This window comes from Nesoenas mayeri (assembly GCF_963082525.1).
Source record: "Nesoenas mayeri genome assembly, chromosome: 2".
Lineage (NCBI taxonomy): Eukaryota > Metazoa > Chordata > Aves > Columbiformes > Columbidae > Nesoenas > Nesoenas mayeri.
Genome location: NC_137543.1, coordinates 59,802,940 through 59,826,170, shown reverse-complemented (window position 1 = coordinate 59,826,170; position 23,231 = coordinate 59,802,940). Strand labels below are relative to the sequence as shown.

The window sequence follows — 23,231 nt, the reverse complement described above, 5'->3', positions numbered from 1 at the left end:
CTGTTTGCCTTTAACAAATGTTAGCAACAAATAATGGAGAATACAATGGACGAGCACTCAAAGGAAAATTTTTTAAAAGGAATTAAGGAATCAACTGGAACACAGGCATGAAAAATACTTTCTTTCCCCTAAATCTTATTTATTATTATATTCAGATTTTACATTTAACTTATTTCTTTTTTGAAGCAGGAAATTTTTCTTTGTGGTCCAAGGTATTTTGCTATAAGCACATTCAAAATAAATGAGTATGAGCTGAACCAGGGCACGACTTAGCCAATGAAACAAGTGAAACACTTAAGCACAATTAGTACCTGAATATCTACATCAGATCTATGCCCTTTCTTCCTGATTTATACAGAAAAAGAATAGGGAAATAATAAGCTATGAAGAGCCTCCTCCATCTGCAAACATCTTAACAACCTACTCAAATAATCCAAATGCCCTCAATCAAATGCAGCCACCATGACTGGAGCATATTAGTGGCTTGGTAGAGCCATCTACTGATTGAAGAGAAGAAAGGAATAATATTAAATTATTTCTTTCACCATTGATTTCAGATTAGACAAAAGCAAATATATGGGAAGCATAACATTACTGAAAAAGTTGTTTTTCAGTTTGGAAGCTGTTAACTCCTAGTAAACCAAATACAAGTTCTGGACAGCTGAAGCATAACAACAGATTGAATTGTAGACCAATACCTTTGTTCTTCAGAATAATTTATTTAGACACAGTAGGTCTTGCAGTCAAAATACTTTTGTCATATTCTTAAGATTCACAAAGGTTATAACATCATAAGGCTTCAGGCAAAACAAGAGATATTCTGGTCTAGTGCTTTTAGCAGTTTCTGATTGGTCCTTCAAGCTTTAATAAGTTTTCTGTCTCTTGTAAAATTAAATGTTTGGATTTTGACACTGTAGTGATCTTTTACAAAGACAAAATAATGGAATAATTAGCAATTAATAACATGCATTATTCCACAATTTTTAATGCATGTTAAAATTGTAATGACATATTTCATAAGTTTGATTTGCTAGTAACACAAAATATTGGAAGTATCATTTTTTTTTTTTGATGGACTACTGTTGTAGGCTAATATTCACCATGGGAAGATTAAAAAAAAAAAAATAACATTTTATCCTTCTAAAACCTTATTCTCCACATTTTAATTCTGTATCACTACTTAAAATATAAGGGGAGGAAGGTCTCAAAAGAAGAATTGGAATTGGAGATGAAACATAAACTTACATGACCATTAAAAGTAAAATACTATTCATTAGTCACTATATATGTGATTTACTTCATGAATTTCATGCAATGACATGTGCTTTTAAAATTACTAGTGGAATATTAAACAGAGCTATAGCATAACATTGTGAACATGCACATCCAGATTAAATTGTAAGGCGATGCAGGAGTTGGTATTTCTATACAAGTGTTACCTAGGTCAAGCACATAGTAGTTTGTTTTCCAGCTTTTCTTATTAAAAACTCATATCTGTCTCATATTTTTTTGCTTCACACTTCAGTGAAGTGAAAGGAAAAGGCAGAGGAAAGAGTTGGTGATTTTGCTGTCACTATTTGCCTGAAGAGGCTCTTTGATGTTAACAGAGCAGATAGATACATTTTGGTAACTGTTTCTTGGCAACGAGAAGGAAAGTAAGTAGCATTTTTTTTTCTTTATTTTTTTTTAACCCCATAATGAAGCATATAGCTTGAGAGTTAAGGAGACCATGGATTTGTGGTACTGCGAATTATTTTGCACTTTCCATAACTCATCTGGGAAATATCTTGCTCTTCAAATTTTAGTAAAATCAACAGGATTTAGGTAGATTTTGCTGCATCTGTGGGAAACAGAACAATAGTAGATAATAGATTCTGAATCACATTGCCTAAGGAGAAAAGTGCTACCCATTCGGTGGACAAACCCACACTTGCCAAATAGTTTGGCAAGAATAAGGTCATTTTTGTGAGCTGGACTTGCAAACCTCCAAGATTTGTAAAAGTACCAAGTGATTCAGCCACTCTCAACTTAGACTTGGGGTGTACCTCTCATGTATGTAGTTTAGTTTTATTTAACAATGACCTTGCTGATGAAAGCCTCAGCCCTAAAACTGCCCAACATTATGGACTACTACAGAAAATGCAGAGCACACTGAAGAAAGTCAAAACTGCTCACTTGTCTGTATTTAAAACCTTTCCTCTTACATATCTAAACCACTCTGAAATACAACTTTTAATATTTTACACTGTCATGGACCCATATGGAGTTACAGCTTACATAAATGAATATTGTTTCAAACAAAAGTGGTCTAAGAGGTAGAGAAAATTTATGATCAAAGCAGACTATTAATTAAAAATAATAGGTATTTCGATTCCAATTCAACTATATTTGACATAATTCCCATTTAATCTGCAGAGAAAGTTAATATAATACTAGTTAGTATTATTTTTCTTAGTACATTCAATGAACATGCCCTATTTCTTATCTTTTGAGCATCAATAAATACTGGATGAAAGCACTGGTCTACTGTACTTCAATTATCTGGTTTTCTATACACATTAGGTTATGTAGATTAATATACATTTCATTAACTGTGTGAGATGACATACTTGGCTTAGAGAATATACTCAAGACACAATATGTTCAGTAACAAAAGGAAACAAATCTTAATCATCTGCAAGCATAAAATCTCTTTGAATACAGTCATGCATTTTTCAAACATGAAGACAAAAACTCATGTGGACTTCACAGTAGCTTTTCACTCAGCAAATATCTCACATTTTTATCTGCTCTAAGCTCTAAGTTCAGTGTATAAAAAACATGCTAAGACACAGAAAACTGACACTTCCAGCACAATATGTTAAGTACAAAACACACTTCCATTTATTTTTAGCTTTCATGACGTAAAAAGCCATATAATAACATTACATGGTATTTGTATTTCTACTATATCAACTCAAATACAAATACAGATTTTAACTTATAGTTCAGAAATGAAACAGCAAGTTAGTAGCTTAACAAGTTATTATATTACACTGTAATGATATTGTATTAAAAATCAACACGAGTATCTCAGTTCAAGAACTATACTTTTTAACATTTAAATGTAATGGTCCTGCATTAATTTGGTAGTGAAGCTTTTGCCATATTCAGAAACTTGAATAAAATGACAATTTACTGAATAAATGTTGATATTAAACCTAAGTTTTAACATTAGGAAGATACTACCACTGTCTACTAACGTAGATGATCTTAGGCTCGTGGGCACCACTGGCATTTCTTCTTTTGTATACTCAACTCAATTCTAGATCTCCTGATTAAATGCAAATCTAATAGTTGCATCTAAGCATCCCCAGGAAGAAAATAGTATTTAAGAGTCACATAAATCAGTGAGGTGAACATCCATAACGTACAACTGAAAAATGCTTTTCCTGCTCTTCTGTTTGAAGAAAGACATTTCATTAGCCTGAAAGGGGAAATTTAATGATGGCACGTGTTGAAATACCTCATCGTCAGTTGGTGCTACAGAAAAGCCTGCTGTTTGTCCTCATGCTCTTCATGCAAGTGTGACTGTTTCTGTCTAGTTAACAAATTTTAGCTTGCATTAAACCTTATCAGTAAACACGGTAGTACTGCAAAATCAGCAATTAAAGCCTCAATAGCTTCCACCAATTAAAGCTGTTGTGTGCCAAGAGCTGCAGCAGAGACAGATTGTGCATCGGGTTTATTAACTCATTGTTTTTGCAGTGGAACAGCTAAGTGCCTCTTCTCTGGCCACATTAAAGTAGATGTAGTTGTTTTACAGTGACATATGCCTCTGCCTTAAAACAAAACAAAACAACAAACAAAAACACACACCACCAGAAAGCTGTGAATTTTTTCATTTGGGAGCTTTCACTTCTATACTAAAGCGACTACTGTGTCTGTAAGTGGAGTACAACCTACACGTTGCCTGTTGCTACACAAACAGCATCTCTTTTATTGGTTTCAGTTTTGAACCATCAAAGCCAAATTGTTTTTCCACCTCTGTTCCCTCATCCCTTATCAGTGGCTTCCCTGATCCCAACACAATTGTATGCTACAAGTGCTCAGATGGGGACTTTATTCACATTGGTGACTGTTTCTTCCTCAGTTTAGGGAAGAAGGGAACTATTACAATCAAGCTTTAGAAATCCATTTGCATAGACATGATAGGCAGAAATGGATGGTAAATTAGAGTGAAAAACATAACAGAAGACTTTGAAGGATAGTTTTAACTTTTCACATGTTAGTGTGCAAGCTCTTTCAAGAAGGGACCACAACATTTTTAAGCATTTCTGTTCTCCCCAGCAGAGTTTGACAATGATTAATTTGCACTGCAGCACTAGAAAGCATGAACAATTATAAGCTGTGGTCTTCCAAAGTGCTGCATATCTTCAGCACCTTTTTTATTTAAATGCAGATAAAGAGGCTGGCCTACAAGAAAACATATTATGAAAGTCAGATTTCCTTCAGCAAGAGAATATACATCTAAGCATTAGAAAATGTCATTCCCTGAATCTGCCAGGATAATCAGAATGCAACAATAACATCAATTCACTCAACAGACTGCATTTAATATGATCATTAATATTTCAAACTGATTTTGAAAGAGAAGAAAAAAGGACAAATCAAGATGCGTATGTAACAAAATTTATATTTTATTAACCTTAATTGCTGTAACTAGGGCACAGGGATTAAAGGCCTATGCCTAAGGCATCTGGTCCTGAAGACAAAATATTCTACAAGTATTTCAATTTTTGGTTTCAAAAATAAAGTTTTTTAACCCTCCTGATTCTGAAGAAAAGATGAAACATGAAATCTGAACAAAACCAATTTACACAGGATGCATTCCTAAAATTACTTATGCACCTAGAAAAATCGTTTTTAAAATGAAGAACTGCTCTGTTCAGCTTAGTTTTAAATAGCATTTTCTGGCATTGATTGAACTTTACTTTATGAAACTGCTGCAAGAAAGGATTGAATAAAACTTGATGAAAATATTCACTGCTATGGTGAGACCCATGGCTGGCATGTAACACATGCAAACACATACATTTTTAGAGATATTTGCACAATCAAGGGCAGATTTGGCCCTCATTAGCAGAGGTCTTTCCTCTGTATTTGTCTATAAACTCACTGCAAGCCTACATTAATGAACAAACACTGCTGATGATTAAAAACTAAAAATCTCTCAGTAATTATGCATTGCTTGTTGAGCTCCTTCTGTTTTAACTATTTCAACCCATCCTAAAAGCTATGCAGGCAATTATGCTTCATTTTCCAGCTCTCTCACATTGACTTCAAAGGGTGGCAAGTAGCTTTCCCCACTTCAAATCCCCTGGTTTAACTCAGTTAATCTATTGTATATTCGCCTCAGCCATGGGCATCAACAAGAGCGCAGCTGTGGCACTACTGTGGGTTAGCTCAGGTCAATGAAAATCAATATCATTTACAACTTTTTACATTTCCCTAGACTGAAAAGCCTGACATAACCAAAGAAGACTGTATTCTTCATATGCTTTTCTACAAACGAGTAGATATTTGGCTCATTAGCTCATCCCTTTTTCATTAGTACAAGTAAATCATTAGGTATATTAGGAAGTGAATCTGTTTGTTTAAATGAGAACAGGTATTTACTCTTTACTCTTTGTAGTAATTTCCAGATTACAGAAGGGAAAAGTGTTAATTTTACTATCAGAAGATTAACTATTTATCTACAAGCTGGTCCAGAAAATCATAGAATCATAGAGTCATTTCAGTTGGAAGAGACCCTCAGGATCATGTTTCAGGTGAGACAGAAGTAGGGAGAAAAAGAAAAAATAGGAAAAGGATTCTGAAGGACAAGAGGCATCGCCACACTACAGTTTTAAACTCATTTTTGTTCAGGTTGCAGTGGAGAGATTCATCTAGATTATTTATTTTCAGGAGAAAGGACTATATGCTACTGAATAACATTATACAAAACCACAGCAGAAACAACTGATTTGTTTGTTCAGAGAAGAAAAAAAATAAAGATATCACAGGTAAAAATTATTTTCTGACATCAAGAGTTCTGGAAAATACACCTACAAAATAATTTTGAAATGTATTTAACCTCTGAGTTCTCATAGGACATCAGCTGCATTATGGTATGAACCTGTCAAAATAATGTGTCAAAATTGTGTCAAAAATATTTTAAAGTCTATAAAATATACACATTTACTTTTCTATTTTCTCCTTCAGTTCAAGAAATCCCAAAGCAATACACCTAAACACTGTAGGTATATTATCGTATAAAAGCTGTAGAGTAACATTTATCCTCAAATAAGTACAGTATGAGGCCCACCAGTATAAATTTTTCTCTCATTGCCCATAAATGTCATGTAGTTCTATTCCATGGCTTCTCCACAGATTCCTCCTTATGTCTTATTACATGACTTTAGTTTTCAAAGCATCTCAGACACCTGACTTGGATGGTTTAACCAATGCTTTCTACCAGCTACAGCTGCTATCACCAGCTACAGCTCCCTTACATGATTTATAAGTATTGTCTTCATCCAAAATGATTCCGAAGTGTTTGAAAACAGTCATCTCTAATTATCCTCTAAAGGCATTCAGACCTAATTCTTCAAAATAACCTGAATCTTCTGAAATGGTAGTGAGCAAGCAATATCCTGTTAGGCCTTGGAGTCTTAGGCAAGCCCTGTATTGTGCAATGCTTTATATTCTAGCAACAGAGCCTGCACAAACATATCTACCTTATCTTTAAAAAAACTAGAGTCTTGTGCTTTACTAAGACCATAAAATTAATTCCATTCCTGGTTTTGTTTGTTTGGCTTCGATGGTTGTTGTTGTTTCGGGTTTCATTTGTTTGTTTGGTTGGTTTGTTTTGTTGGTGGTGGTTTTGTTTTTGTTTAGTTTTGTTTGAGGTTTTTTATAACATCAGAATAGAGCATTCCAGTTCCTTTCTTTTGCTTCTTATTCATTTCACTATATATTTAATATTTATGTTTCTATATTTAATATATCTCATGCCATTATCAGGAATAACTGTTCTCAGAGATTCTGTTCCAGTAACTGAAGTTAGATCTCAGAATTTTTTACTCTGCTTTTTGGCAAATCTCACTTTCACTAATTCACACCAGCTAAAATTTACAAGCAAATGTATATTTACCACTGAGAAAATTCTTGCCTGTTGCACAGCTTTTCCTGCAAAAGTGTTTGATCTTGTGTCATGCCAGGAGCAATTAAAAATGTACCTACACAGAACAGAGGGATCTAATAAAAGGAAAAATTACGTTGACCAGAAATAGCTGATCTAGTTCACCTACATGTTTGTATTGACAACAAAATGTAGGATATTTGCCTATTTTTAGCATTTCCCTTTCTCTTATCCTTTAGGATGGGTCTACATTAGAATTTTATTTTATTTTATTTTATTTTTAAAAAAGGTTAAAACTCGGGATTATTCAATGATTGGAAAAATGGGGTTTTATTAAATGTTTTACTAAATGTGTTGACACTGCATAAACTTAAGACTATATTCAGGCAAAACACACCATATTAACATAGGCTACCTGATCGGTATCATTTCAAACTTTTGCTTTGAGCTATGACCTAGTGAAGAGAATACAAATCTTCAAGTGATTTCAAAAGGCTGCAGAAAAAGACTTTTTTTTTTTTTAAATTAAAGGCGAACTGACAAGACTGTCTGTTAACATGTTTCTTTTGTGAATATTCATGCTAGTAGTACTATTCTGGACAAACTGTAATTTGATTAACTATTTTTTTATTTTTATTTTTATTTTTTTTTACCTCACACATTTCAATAAATGCTACTGTAGTTGGTTTTTATTCTCAAGAGACAATGTATTTTGTCACCTCTAGACTCTGCAAATGGTGTCAACTGACCCATCCTACAACCTGCACCAAGTCCCACAGACTTGCCCCATGGAACCATGCAAAAATGTGCTCCCCATGCTAAGCTCTGAGATATTTATGGATAAAATGCACAACTTAAGGCTAGGTATTAGTATTGCCATGCAGACAGATTCGCATAAGCCCAGAGGTTAAGGAGTTTTCAAATTATTTTGTGGAAGAATATGCCTTTTATAAAACTTGGAGATGAGAAAATTCCAGTGTCTTCTCTGAATCTGACCAGTGACATGCTGCACTAGTGAAGGAAGAATGTGTTGTAGGAACATTATGAACACTCCCTTTAAATAAGGTTGTTGCACTGTGTGACATGCATTTGACAAATATGGCTAATTTCTGCATGTCTACAGTCAGAAATTTAGATCCATAATTGCAGATCAGTAATCCTAGCAGTTATATAAAACTTAAAATAACTCCGATACCAAACAAATTCTGACTGTAAAAAGAGACACTTCATAGCAGAATTCAATGAAATGTATTTTCCAGCCAATAGTTATAGTCTTCATACAAGATTAAAAGAGACAGGGACACCAACTTAGCAGAGGGGTTGGACATCCAGAAACCCCTTCCAACCTCAATCATTCTGTGGTTCTGCAACTCAAACTATTAAAATAAATTCTGAATTATTCCAATATTTTCTATACAGTGGCAGGAACTAATAACAGTTTCCACCATGACCAGTGCTAGCCAACCTACGTATCTAAAATGAGAATTTATCAGGAGTTTATAGTTAAAGCAGACAAGAGAAAGAAGATGTGAATGAAAAGAGATTATACTCATTTTACGGACAGAAAACTTAAGCTCAGAAAGCCCGTTTCCCATCCACACTAACAGCATCCTTCACTATGTTAGCACTATAGGGGACCTTAACATAGCTTTAAGTTTAATTTCTGTAGTGTATAGTGGGCTTAGTATAATTGAGAATAAGTCTGGAATTAATCAAATTGTTCAAGATTACAAATTACATCCTTGAAAATGACCAAAACTCAACTCTTCTCATATACAGTCAAACATGTAAGCACAAATGAAAATATACCACAGAGTAAAATATACTTTGTTTTACTACCCTTCTTGTTACAACAATGGAAAACAAACCTTCTAGCTTTTTTGTTAGGATGCTGTTGTTCTTTTGTATACACATATATATACACATATAAGCACATTAAAGTTTTTCTCTGGAAAAGCAAAAGCAGCATTACATTTTTCCTAACTCACACAAGAATTTTCTTTGTGTATTTGTATGTCTGCAAGTCTCAGTCTTTTTGGGATTACCGGTAACAATATACACATATGGAGTTCAAAGAACTGTAACTATAAGAATAATAATAGCAAGCATCAAATATGTCTTTGATATCAGAAGTCAATAAATTTCTTCTCAGATATGAAACTTAAGCCATTCCAGGTGAAGAGTCTTACTCCCTCTCAGACAGCAGGCAAACACCATGCAATTTGAAAGCAAAAATCACTAATATATGAGTAGACAAATGTAGAATTTGGCCTTGCATAATCAATGGAGAAAACGACATTCATTAAGAATTATACCATAGTAGAAGCTGAGGATCTTTAGTGCCTCCTACATAAGCCAGAGAGATCTGAATGTGTTTAGCAAGTGAAAGGTCCATGCATTGAGCAGCTATAACTTGCTTTTGTTGTGCCAAAAAATTCCTGTTCTTTTTTTAGTATTGTATGGAAACTATACATCCTGCTGAAGAATTCACAGAAACAGTTTTAAAGTACAGTTTCAAGAAGAAGAATAGCTGCCATTCAGAGAAGGTATTGTACTCCAACTGCATCAACAAAAATTATTTTCATCAGCAAAACAACTTCATTTGAAAGTACCTTAGTATTATAATAATCTAGCAATTAATAATTTAGTATATAACTTCAGTTGAAATGGAAGTTTTCTTCATTCTTAGTTAAGCCTCGTATATTTTATTTTTTCACATTCACGCATCACATTTGAACCAGACAATACATCTACTGCATCAGGTAAATACTTAGTAAAGACTGCATTCTCTCAAATAGTCAGATAAATAAGACCAAAAAAGTAAAAGCAATTATAATAAATATAAAAAAAATTCTCATAATAATGTCTAAAGGACAACCACCAATGTGGTCTCCTCTTTCTAGATGCTCTACAGAACAGTAATGACTACTCCTTCAGAAAAATCTTTTTTGTTATTATTTTGTATGACTGCGTACATTCTTTTCTCTTTGTGGGAAAAACAAACGTTTGCATAAGAAAAGATAATATGCCAATTCACTCCAAGGGTAGAGGATGATGGAGCAACAGTGTCTAAAAAGATATTCCAGGGACAAAGAACAGAGAGTTTTAGAATTATCATGAGCTTCCTGATCAAAAATGGCCTTGATTTGGTTCTGTAGCAGTGAAAAACTTCTGATACTAAATTTTGCTATTAATTCTTTTTGCAATGAAACAGGTAAGGCAAACACACTGAAGAGCTTTTCCTCTGGCAGGCAGATCGTGTGTAACCTTTTTCCCCCCGATTTAGGCAATGCCATGTGTTTCTAATTCCCTAGTGACACACTAATGAATACAACCTTTCCAAAATTCACTCCAGATAAGCTGGAGATGTTGAGGGCCAGTTCAGCAGCTGAACAACAGAGAGAAATAAGATCAGCCTTTTAAAAGATTTACACACTTTCATTAATTATCTTCCTAATTTGTGTGCATCTGAAGTGAACAGTAATCCCTTTGAGGCTCCATTTGCATGGTCTCGCAACCTCTCAGTATGATAGCAATGACACATTTCACACATTACAATTGTTAAAAAGCTGCAAAATTATTTTGCGGTGGAGTTCACAGAAAGGAAGTATAGTTCATCAGTACCTTACAGATTGCATTATTTTTTTCCTTAGTTTCCAAGTAGAATTTAACATTATCACACATATTAATATTCTTCATTAATATCACAGTTTCAGTCCCAGCTTTCTAGTCAGAAAGAGCACTCCTGGAGTTATATCTAATACTCCAACCAGCTGAAAATCTCATTATTCGGAAATCTCTTGACTTGTACCAGATTTGCAGTTCTTGTGGTTTTCCAGCTGCACTAAACTATCATGTAAATTTCCTTCTCAGACATGATGCATGGCTATGTATAATGAATAGTAAAAAAATACTAATATAAAGCATTTATGTGACACAAGTGCTAAGATACAGTCACGGCGAACCATACCCTCCCTCAATTCTCCTTTATAAGTTTGCAATTTTGTCCTACTATATGAAAACTTTCTCCACAAGATTAAAATATTTCCTTCTTTATCTTTGTTGACCTTACTAAAGAAATGTCACAGTATTTAGAGTTGAACTATGTATTTTATTTGGGGGGGGGCGGGGAATTGTCAACAAAATTATGATTACTTAATAATACATCGATATATTTCTGATTCTTAGAGCTGCATTGCAAGTTGAAGAGATTAAAAAATAAAATGCAGCACTTTTACAATTATTATTTTAAATATAACAGATCTAAATGGCTACAGTAAAAAGTATCCACATTTTGGTTCACTACTACATTATTAATTTAAAGAACAGTGAAGCATATGAATCAGCACCCATACATATTAAAGTATTTTTCACCTTCAAAGAGAATATTTTACCTTTTTTGCTATGACTGCATACAAGTATATCAACTATATCATGACATTTTTGAAAAGCTGTTCAACTAGCAGATCTTTTACACAAGACAAAAGACAAACTTTCCAGGGTAATATAGACCCAAACCCTTTTATTTGTCTAAAAAGGAAAAAAAAAATAGAAAAAGGTGAGCATTTCATTGTGTGCTTTTTTTAGAAATTTCTCATTAGCACCTATCTGAATTGTTTTCACTCTAGATAGTCACGTATATAAATGAATAACTAACAACTGATTCACATATGCTGTTGCCTGAATATGTTGTTGCCAGGCAACCACTATAAAGCATTTTGCACTGCTTGCAAAAATCTGAATGAATGATTCAGGGTAAGATTATTTCTAAAAATCTAGGAAGAAAATGCACTACTGGAATGACATGAATAATTCCTTGTGTATTTCAAGGATTCATAGAGAATGTTCCTTTCATAATTACTGATTTGAGAAAGGACAACTCCTTTCAGTAGGATTTGAAGGGCATTTTCCAACAAGGAAATTCATACAGCTTCTGTTCCCGCACGGACTCTGAACCAAAGTCACTGAAGTCAATGGGTTCCTTTAAATTGACTTCAGAGTCTTTTCGTCAGGTCTTTAATGTCCATCGTAGGACAAAAATGACGGAATCCTAAATGAAAAACCAAAAGGCCATCACCTCACAGGAGACACAAACAAACTCTCAATAAAATGTTACCATCTCATGACATGCCAGTGAAAAGGTCAAGTCTACAAACACCTCTTTGTGTAATCCTCATACAGCTAAAGTACAATCTCAGGCTACTGATACTAACACATGAATAAAAATAGAAGCATCTCTAATCCATTGATAACATGGATGTGATATGCTATCTGCAAAAAGAGAAACTATTTGTCCCTTTAAAAAAGTGCCATCCATTACAAAATTAATAGACCTCTGGCTATCGGACCTCTTGAGATATAAGAGGTGGAAAAACACATCAAGAAAAGCAATTGGGATGCACAGAAACTTCAAAGTGCTTAACATGAGTCTGACTCACCAGTTTCTTTAAACACAAACATTAGCATAAAAAATTGTTGGACTTTTTGTCTTTGTTTACAATGGTTGCAATATATTTCTTTCTATTTCCTGTAAAATACCCTTAGTCAATAAGAACTGGTCAAAAGCTCAAAATGATTGTTCTTTCCATAATGACCAAATTGGAAATCCATATATTTTCCACTTAATTCTGCAAATCCATTCCTGTAACTGTAGCAAGAAAAAGTACTGAAAGCAGTAATTATTGGTATTTTAAATGATACTTTCAGTATTAAGTAGTAAATGTGACTAGATTCTTTAATGGATTCAGTGACATCCTTTTAATTCCATGTCTCAGGTTGTCTAGAACTAGTGTGAAAAAGAAACTCTTTTACATGAAAGGACTCTAGCATCTAAATCCCACCAGTCTGGAGCTTTATTAAAATTAAAAGAAATTCATTATAGATAGGAATTAAGTTTTTAAAGTTTAATTTGAATAATTTTCATGCTCTGAGATGTAATTCATAGTTGAGGTAATCCATCTGGACACAGTTATAAATGGTAATCTCAATACTTTCAAACTGGCTGAGCAGATTTCCCATTGAGAATAACATCAGGTAATCTATGGAAAGTATATCCATTCCAGGCTGCACTATTTGCTTGAGCTTTTTCATTTGTTTCTTTGTTTGTTTCTTAGAATATGCTATGGCAACTCATAGAAACAGAATATTTTCTCTGCCCTCTGCATTCTTCACAACCCACTTGCAAATCCACTGCAACCTCAAACTTAGGACATTTTGTAGATCCCTTCGCTTTCTTCATTCTAAATATATACATAATATCAATTTGTCTGTTAGGATTTTGTAAGACACATACTGCACTTCTTCAAGAGGAATCAAACTGCAATCAGAGGTTTGTATTCGTAGCATTTTTAGGGCTTATGGAAGACAGGGTTAACAGCAAAAGAAACCCTCTTCATTTCCAGAAAAGGTACCTGTAATGATCTAAAAGTATGGTTAAAATTAGGAGGGTTTATATGGTATTTTATTTCATTTGGTGACTAAGAGCAACCTGTTATTTATCACTCAATCAAGACTGACTGACAGGTACAATTTTCTCTTTGGATAGCAGTATTATAGTGTAAGCTGAACCACTCAGGAAATAATTTTACTCAGTATGTGGAAACACATTAAAAAAAAAAAAAAAACAAACCAGTATTTATTCACCAACTGAGTAAAAATTTCCATTAGATAGCATTCTTTTGTTCTATGGCCAAGGCATGTCCCCCCACTCCCCCCCACCCCAAAAAAAAAAAAAAAAAAAGAAAAGACAAAAACAAACAAAGATTATGACTTCGAAGGTTGATATGGGTCAACACAAGACTGTCAAAGTGACACAATGCCATTTCTAATGTGACATCAAATTGTTTCTCTTCTAAGAAACAGCACTTCAACTAGGCATGAAATTCTCACAGTTCAGTTTATTAGGAGACAACAAAGGGATTCAATCTGCTACAAGAAAGTTTCAGCCTATGAGCACAGCCAGCACAGTATAAAATTGTGTCATATGAATTTTAATGCGACACAAGTATGAAAGATTCCAAAAGAACAAAGGCAGCACAGTCCTGTTCCATGCTACACAAATGAACTATTCTGATCTGAACAGCACACCACATTACAATCAAATTTATTTCAAAGGAGGGTCACACAGGTCAAATGTAATGGCTGCAAGAATGAGGTGTTTCCTTTATGTAGTATTAGAAAAAAGCAAAATATCAAACAGTGCAGGAATGCCAGAGCACTGAAAAGAAAGGCATTTTTAGGCTGCAGGGAGATTATAAAAAGATGTTTTAATTACAGTTATCCTGACTGACTACAGTTTCTAAGTTTCAAAGATACTTGCGATAGCTCAATGAGGATATCATGTATACATGTCAGATTGCTTAAGACATAAGCTTTACAACATATTTAAAATTTTAAGGCACCTGAGAAATGTTTTATATACAGATCATGCTTAACAAAAGTAAGAAGATAGGCTATGTACTCTGACTGGCTGGATCTCTCTTCATAACCTGACACCTCCCTGGCAGAAACAGTGATCTACCCACTGGAGGCAGAGGGTAGATTCCAACAACAAAGAGGCTGGTTAAGCTTCTCATTTTGGCAAGCTGACTATCCAGCCCTACATTGAAAGAAGTTACTTTAGCAACATAAAAAACTCAGGACCTTGGGATCTACTGGAAAACACCGGATTCTCAGAAAATATATAGAAGTGCATTAAGATGTAAATTCAATGGTAGATGAGCACTTGGTAATCATGTTGAAAAAAAAAAAAAAAGGCAAAAAGTCTTGATGATCAGATATCACTAAACAAAAAGTAAGAGCAAATTCTCACAGTACCTCTTGGCATGTATTCCCATCAAAATTTAGGCCTTGTATGACTTCAGATGACCTTTCTGACCATAATCACTTAATGATGGCAAAAGAGCTCCAAGTCCTGACGGCTTGGTTCAGAATGGACATTGGTCTGTCCTCTATGACTGGAGATAGGACTCACAGACACTATGAATCTAATTTGCATGTAAGTGGGGAGTAGGTAGACAGGGTACAAAGTACTTTAAGCTAGGTATAACTATAGTAAGTCAGAGGTAAACGTGTTACCTTGTAAAAAATACATTCATAAAGGGTTTCTATTTTACAAATTACAAAAACAGTAAAAGGGGGAAATGAGAAGACTTATGACTTGAGCTTTTGAAAACTACATTCTTGGAAAACTAAATTCTGCCAGAAAGCTCACACCAAGTCAAAGGTTGCTGGTTTGGTTTTGCTTTTTTTATTTTTTTCACCTCTATGGTATTGTGTCACTCAGTTTTACCTGAAACTTCACAGCTTGCATTATATTGAAGCATCTTTTATTTGATGCCTAGCCAGGGCTCCCTCAGTCACGAAATGAGACAGAATAAAAGCTGTACTGGATGAATTTCCATAATGAGTTGGATACCAGCCTAAAGGTTAGAATTAGTTTTATTGCCCAAGTCTAGCACTAAAATTGGTATTAGTCACCTCAGCTCTCCAAGTTCTAATCAATCTACTTTTCAGGACACATCAAAATATTCAAAGAACATAAACTATTATGACCAAAAAAAACCCAAAACAAAAACAATAACTTCCAGTGTATAAGAATGAAACAAAATCAGCAAGAGATACAATTCTGTTTATGTATTTCAAAATGATTTTAACCTTAGTTTCCAGAACCCATAGCTCTCTTCCTTCCTTTCAGCATTTTTTTGAGACAATGTTAACAGACATTTCTGTCCCTGAAAACCGATGTGTTCACCTACATTATGACAGCTGTAGTGTAATTCATTAAGCTTTGGACTTATAGACAGACATAAGAGAAAAAAATACAAACCTTTAATGTTCTAACTGGTGAATAAAAATGGCATTAATTTAGAAATTCAGTCACCATAATCCGATTAGCTATGGATATAAACACATACATTCATACCTTCCAACCATCATATTTCATTTGAATTTTGATGCCATTTTCTATGAAGTATAATCAATTTTACATTGTACTTAATAGATTTATTCAGATGTGCATTCCCATATGTCATATTTAAGCTTATACTACCACCTGCCTGAGGCTGTGTAGTCTGAATTGTCACCACCACACACCTCTTCAGTAGGAGAAAATCCTCCATAGACAATGTTTGAACTGTTTTGCTTCTGCTTAGTGTAAAAGTGTGATAATCATTCTGACCATGAATAATATCCACTCCAAAAAAATGCAGTTATACATCCCCCCCCAAAAAAAATTAGTTTAATGTCTTCAAAACAAGATATTCAAGCTTCTTCAGATATGCTGCAATGAAATATCACTGTCTTCATAATTGCATTTTCACAAGGCAGCAAGTTACCATCCAAGATTGCTATAAAATGAACTCTACGTTTGTTGCACATATGCTATGCACATAGGTATATAAAAGTATTCACATATATAAAGACTTGCATATACATAATTCCACACCTAAAGAACTCTGAGATACCTTCAAATACAGATTTGCAAATTAAATAGCTTAACTCTGCCTCCAACTACCAGCATCAGGGTGACGTGATACCATCACCTCACTGCTTAGCGTTGGGCCTATCTAATAACACTGATGAGCTGGGAAAAAAATGATGAGCAAAGGTTAAGCAGAAGACAGCAGGAACAAACCAAGGCTTAGAAATTGCTTCTTCAGATTCACTAATGCTTGACTGATGCACAGAGTGACTCTGGGGTTGCAAAATCATGGATTTACACCATCTCTCAAACATTTGGAGTTGATGCTATTAAAGGATTCAGACCAAACTCTTGGTGCTCTCTTGGAATTAACATCCCTGCCAAGGCAACAAAGTTCTCCAAAGGTCAATTTATGATTAGTCTCCCACCATCCTGCACACTGTGTTTGCAAGCAAAGCACAGCATCTGGGGGGAAGGGAGAAGCGGGGAGGAGGAGGAGATAACTATTAGCACTGTGACAAGCTCACAAAGCATGACTTGGAGGAGGGCAGATTTCACACGACTTCTGCACTTTTAGGTTTCAGGGGGAGAATAGGGGAGGCTGCCCACCTTCCTGGATGGAAGAGCAGGTAGAGACTCTCCACTTCTCTGCACGTCCAGATAAACAAATAAACAAACAATAACATTAAATTAAAAACAAACAAACAAAACCCCAAACAAACAAAAAACACCAAAAAACCCCCAACCAACCAACCAAACAAACAAAAATAAACAAGGTAAACCCAGGGAGAACCCCAGCCCTTCTCCCAGCCAGGTTTAGTCTCCAGCATTATTGACAACATCAGTAACTGTACAAACCAGCAGAGGCCTTGGGGCTTCCATCTCCCCTGAGTCTTCTCGTTCTCACACACACAAAGGGAAGGAGACAGCCAAAACTGATGAGTTCTGGGAGCCTCTGAAGTTTAGGAAATCCTAAGCCCTGCATGCACCCTGCTCCAACTTCACTGTCTTTTCAAGGTTTGTTGTATCCCATCAGGGAAAGTGCCCATGGCCAACCTGACAACATGGTGTTATCTTCAGCCTCGCAGTGCATTCCAAGCCACCCTCAGCTAAGAGGCCCCTTCTAGTTTTGATCACAGTCAGCCTCTGCATCTGCTTTTCAGTCCATGAGGCTGTCACCGTCTTTCCTCCCTGCCTGCCTCCCGGCCCGCTGCAGGCTCCCCTTCCCCAGCCCTCAATGCCCTCGGGCACCAGCCCCCTCGCTTTTCTGTTACTAGCGGGCTGCTCTGGTGTTAGCCTCCAATATTTTCAGACCTTGAGCTGAGCGAAGACATCGCTTTCCCAAAACGGGAGAGGGAGGGAGGGAGAATCTGTGCACAAAGTTTTTACAGATCCTGCCTGCGCCTTTTTGCCCCCACCCAAGACCCTGCCGGAGGCATTAGGGCGAAAGACAGGCGGGCGGGGAGATGCCTAAGGGGGATGTCTGCCAAAGCCTGGGCTATGAGACTCGGGGAAGACGGAGGGACGGGGCGAAGCTTTTCGCGGTCAGTGACCCTGGAAGGCGCTTGCTGAGAAAGAAGGGAGGAGTGGCCCCTTCCCGGAGAGGGGAGAAGCCGGCTCTCTCCGAGGTGCAATGGCAGCGCATCCCCACCGACCCCTACGGAGAAGGGAGCAAAGTCCGAGCAGCGGCAGCAGCAGGTCGCCGCGCCCAGGGCACCGCCGCCCCCCAAGCCGGCGAAGCGACCGTCAGCGCCCCGCTCCCACCCCGGGTAGGGCCGGCGAAGGGAGAGCTCACTCACCCCCAGCTTCCTGCTGCGAATTTTCACGTAGCCCTGCTTGACTATATCGTTAAAGTTGGAGGCCATGGCCAGCGATGTCTGCTTCCTCCCCTCCGCTCCCGGAGTCCTTCTCCTCCGCCGCTGCCTCCTCTTCCCCCGGGCCCTCCCGGGTGCCGCCGGTCGCCGGTTCCCGAAGCGCCTCTGGCATCCAGGCAGCGGCAGGCGCCGCGCTCCGCTTCGCCCAGCTGCGCGCCGCGCTCCGTTCCCCGCCGCCCCGGGGGGTAGGTGGCGGCCGCCCCGCTCCGCTCTTCCGCCGGCCCCTCGCTTCCCCCGCGCCGCCGCCCTGGCCGCCGGCCTCGCTTCGCACCGCTCCGCCCGGCGGCAGCTCCGCGGCTGCCCGCGCCCACGGCCAGGGAGGCGGGCGGGGCGGCGGGCGGAGCAGAGCCGGGACACCGCCCCTGGCGCCGCGGCCGCGGATCCCGCCTCCAGCGCCGGTCCTGCCCGCCGCCAGAGCCGGGGTCGCACAGGCTGGTGTCCCCGGGGGGGCGGCAAGGGTCTCCTGAACACTGTGGGGGGCTGAGGGGGTGAGCTCTACCACCCCCACGCCGCCCGCGGGCATGACACAGAGCTGAGGCCAGATGCTGTCCTCGACCTTGGCGATTTTACACACTTTTCTCCAGGCTGTCACACCGCTGCGGCCGCGGCATCACCCGCTCGGGTGGCAGATCCCTTCGGAAACACGTCCCAAGAGAGCATCTTGCTGCGGGTGTATTCAGGAAGCCGCGTAGACGTTCACCACCAAACACTGAAACACTGTCAATACAACTTACTCAATGAAACATACATGTAAACTACAAAAGTGAAGAAAAAAAGAAAAAGTGCATATGAACTAGAAAAACGAGGTGTCACACATAGGCATTCTGTGCCCTCCGCAGTAATGACCGTGTCTTTAATGCATTATACTGTTCCTTGAGGTGGATCTAGCAAAAAGAACAACTTCTGAAAAAAAAAAAAAAATATTGTTTAGAAGAAATTAGGAAGAAAAATCCTGAGTTGCTTGTGTTTACTTCAGCTATAGGCAAAACAGGGATGTGTAAGAACAAACCTAAAATTCCTGTGAAAGAAAAACTGCAAATGAATACAATTGACAAGAGACTGCATTACTATTGTGCTATAAAAATGTACTTCATAAATGCTTTCAGTGAAAAAAAAAGTTTGATTTTTATGATTGCTTAAAAAGAACTTCATAAGCTTTCTTCCTAGATAGCCACTTTGTATTGCAGCATTGCCCTGAAGGTTTATGAATCAGGAATTTGCAGCACATAGTGTGCTACAGACTGGGGCAATGCAACATATTTCTATAGTTGAAAGTTGTCAGATTTATTTCATATTTTCAAAATCGATAGACAATGTTCTCAGCAAATGAATTCTGAAGTTTGTTGTAACTTAGTTGTTTTTGCATATCCAACCTTCTGCAAATTAGACTTTCTCCGAAAAACTCTTCTGAACTTACATCTAGAGATTAATCTTGCAACAAACAGGAAAGATACAATCTAGAAAATTGATGACGCTGCTTGGGTGATGGAATTATAAGTAAAAGCTTTGTGACTTCACTATATATAACTAGATAGGGGAAATGGGAGATAAAGGAGAAATCTTGATGTTACTGATTTCCAAATAATTTTTAACTGTGCTGAAAGTATTTTTGCTAGCCCACCATAAAAAATTATAGAATACCATTAAAAACCAAACAAAACAGAGTCTCAATATTACTGTCTAAAGACTCTTGTATCTTCATTGACTGCTGTCGACTTTGTATCCAAGCCTAGCAAGTATGAAAATTATGATACTATGCCAAGAAAATTATATTTCCCAAGAATAACCCTTTTTATTTTATTTATTCTGATTTTTTTTTTCCATATTCGATTAGTAAATGGTGAAACAGATGAAAGTTTACCTGTGCTTTTATTTTCTAGCAACTTGATTCACAGTTATATGAATTTTGGAACCTCTGCTAGCAGTAAGATTCTGTGGTTTGTTTCCACCCCATCCCACCCCTGCTCCAAGCAAAAACTTCTATACAATTATGCAATTGTTCATAAAAGATATGACCATAAAAAGGAATACGGAAAAATGCTTAGCCTATACACAATTGCAGCTTCCTAGGTATTTCTAGCAAAATGTCAAAATGATATTATAAGTTTGAATGTCTCCTTTGGGCAGAATATGATGTCTTTCTTAATTTGTATTTTAATGATGTGTCAAATAAGAATATTCTGTGATTTTAGAGAGAAAACTGGGATATGTCTACAAGATAATTATTTCAAGGCACTTTACAACATATTAAACATAAGCTTTGTTCAAAATGAGACTAGTGATTGTTTAAAGTACAGAAAGCTCTTGAAGGATCAAAAAGGAGAGGAACATTTCCTTTCGATTGCCAACCAGAAAAGTACATAATCCTATTCAATTAACTGACAAAAAGACATTTCCCTTACAGGTTAACCCTGAAAGATTTGTAAGTTTGTAGATCTGGTTTCACATGCAGTCTCTGCCCCTTTTTCACCATCTCTCAGATACACAAAAATTGACTGGTAGGATCTGAGAATAATTGTATGTGTCCTCAAATTGAAACAGAAATAATTGTACATATATATTTATACATATATTTAAGATTGTGCTGTATTTCATATGAGATGGACAATGCTTTCAGAACATATATCATTTTTGGTCATTTTAAAATTTTTCAGTCTCTGCAGTAAGAAGTAACGATGCAGCAGAACTTGTGTCACTTCCCTAACATGCATGTGTTGTTATTATCGTAACACTACTGTTTGGAAAATTTCTTGCCAGTGAAATTGAAGAAGGTGACATACATCCAAATCTAATGAGACTTTTATTCTTGAGTATATTATATTATCATATAACATGCAAAGAAAACGATTTTGACATTATAGATAATCTTATCTCTATTAATAATTTTCAACATGTTTTCCCTAATTATTTATATTGTTCTTATATTTTCTTTAAAATCCATGAATGAATGACATCATTATGATTTATTTTATAAAATAAAAATGCAAGTACAAAGCATTTTAATTCTACATTCTATAGAGAATAAACTAGCCAGGCTGATGTTATAAGATGATCAGTCTGGTATTTATTTTCATCTGTTTTGGATAGCACCAGTCAGAATGATCAAATATTCATTAACATACGGGTTCCATGAGCAGCTTGTGGCACAAATACATAGCACGGCCACTCTGAATCACAGGAAGACAGCCAAACTGTCTTGTTACTTCCCCACAAAAATTGTATTGTGTTCATAACACATTCATGCATTGTATTAGCTGTGAAAGTAACAACTTATGAAGAAAGATTTCCCCAAATGCTTTACCCTGTTTTTCTTCAGATATCTCAGGAAGGCAAACGTTCCTAAAAACTCAAGAGGTACAAACTCAATGGAGCCAAAAGGGGGAGGCAAGAAAGACATAGTATGATTCTTTCTGAAGAACACATTGCTGTGAAATAACGCCTTATGTATTTTGTAAAAGATTATTCCTGATACGCTTGTTGGTGTGAAATCATCATTTGGAAAGGGAAATGATTCAGCAGGTAATCAAGTCACAAATTATTTCAAGCAGAGAAGTTAATTTCTAATCTACCCAACATAAATTCAATCAAATCTAATACTATTTTGGACAGACAATATGTATTACCATTAACGTCTGTCAGAAAGTAATTCACTTAAATGAAATGATCTTCACTTGTGCAAAATGAGCAAATTTTGGCAGTATGTATTTTAAATCTGACTTTATATCTCCCCCATGAATTCAAGAATGATTCTGCAGCAACAATTAACACTGGTGTTCAAAGTTCCCAGGCAGGGTGGACATTCCCCACATTTGCCAAAGAGGAGCACAGAGAGGTCCCTCTCTCCATTTTTAGCAAAGAAGGCTGTTCCTCCTTCTTCCCCCACCAAATACTGGCTGATTCTAAAGGAGAGCCTCTCATTAAAAGTTTATCAGGGAATTGACAGTTAGTATTTAGTCATGACATCTGATAAAACACCGTGTTCTTACCTAAAGCTGTTTCCAATCTAAAATAAACAGTAATTTTTATTATGATAATAGAAATTTGCATAAGCAATGCCAAGAAAGAAACATTAGCTAATGTATTATTAATGCATTGGAAGCCTACCTTCAGCTAGGCTTCAGACAGTTATTTTGCTCCAACCCATAAATCACATACTAACCAGAGTCCTTTGTGAACTAGCATGAAAAATAAATCACTTAGATAGACAATATTAAAAAACTATTGTTTTCCATGGGTGTTGTAAAAAGCAAAGCCATTAGTTTCTGCATGAAACTGAATGCATATTTATTACCAGCTTATTATACGGACCCATACTGCATATTCTTTTATACCTCAAATATCAGGTAGACAGATAAGCTAACAGGTTGTCCTGTTGTTTCTGACCTGTGTCAGGAAGGTAAATAACAAAAAACAAAACCAAAAAGTGACATTCCGTGGCTTATAGGGTGAATACATTACAGCTGATAGGTTACTCTGCTTTTGGACATCAGAAAAAGGAACTGTCACCCCTGATTTTCTGTCAGAGATCTACTGAGAGTAAAATCCCTGCTTCTCTGACACTTTGCCTTTTGACACAAAATACAACTCATGCTTTTTGTTATTTGCCCCAAACCAAGAAATACTGTGGGCATGGTTGGGGCTTCAGTAACTATGCTGGCATACTAACTTGTCCTAACACATGTGTTCTCTCAGAGGTAACTACATCAGCCTGAGGCATTACTTTCCCCAGACATCTGCTGCAGTCTCATTTTGAAGAACAACACCCTGTAGCTGG

At 36.7% G+C, this 23,231-nt stretch overlaps 1 protein-coding gene across 1 annotated transcript in view; it reads right to left on the bottom strand.

Moving 5' to 3' along the window:
• Nucleotides 1-18,448, bottom strand: part of DOK6 (docking protein 6) — a gene marked incomplete at both ends in the record, with an annotated part of 244,232 nt that extends 225,784 nt beyond the window's left edge. Inside the window, one exon of the mRNA XM_080338878.1 lies at nucleotides 18,383-18,448. Coding sequence (XP_080195004.1) covers nucleotides 18,383-18,448 — 66 coding nt within the window. The remainder of the gene's footprint in view (nucleotides 1-18,382) is intronic.
• Nucleotides 18,449-23,231: the final 4,783 nt, after the last annotated feature.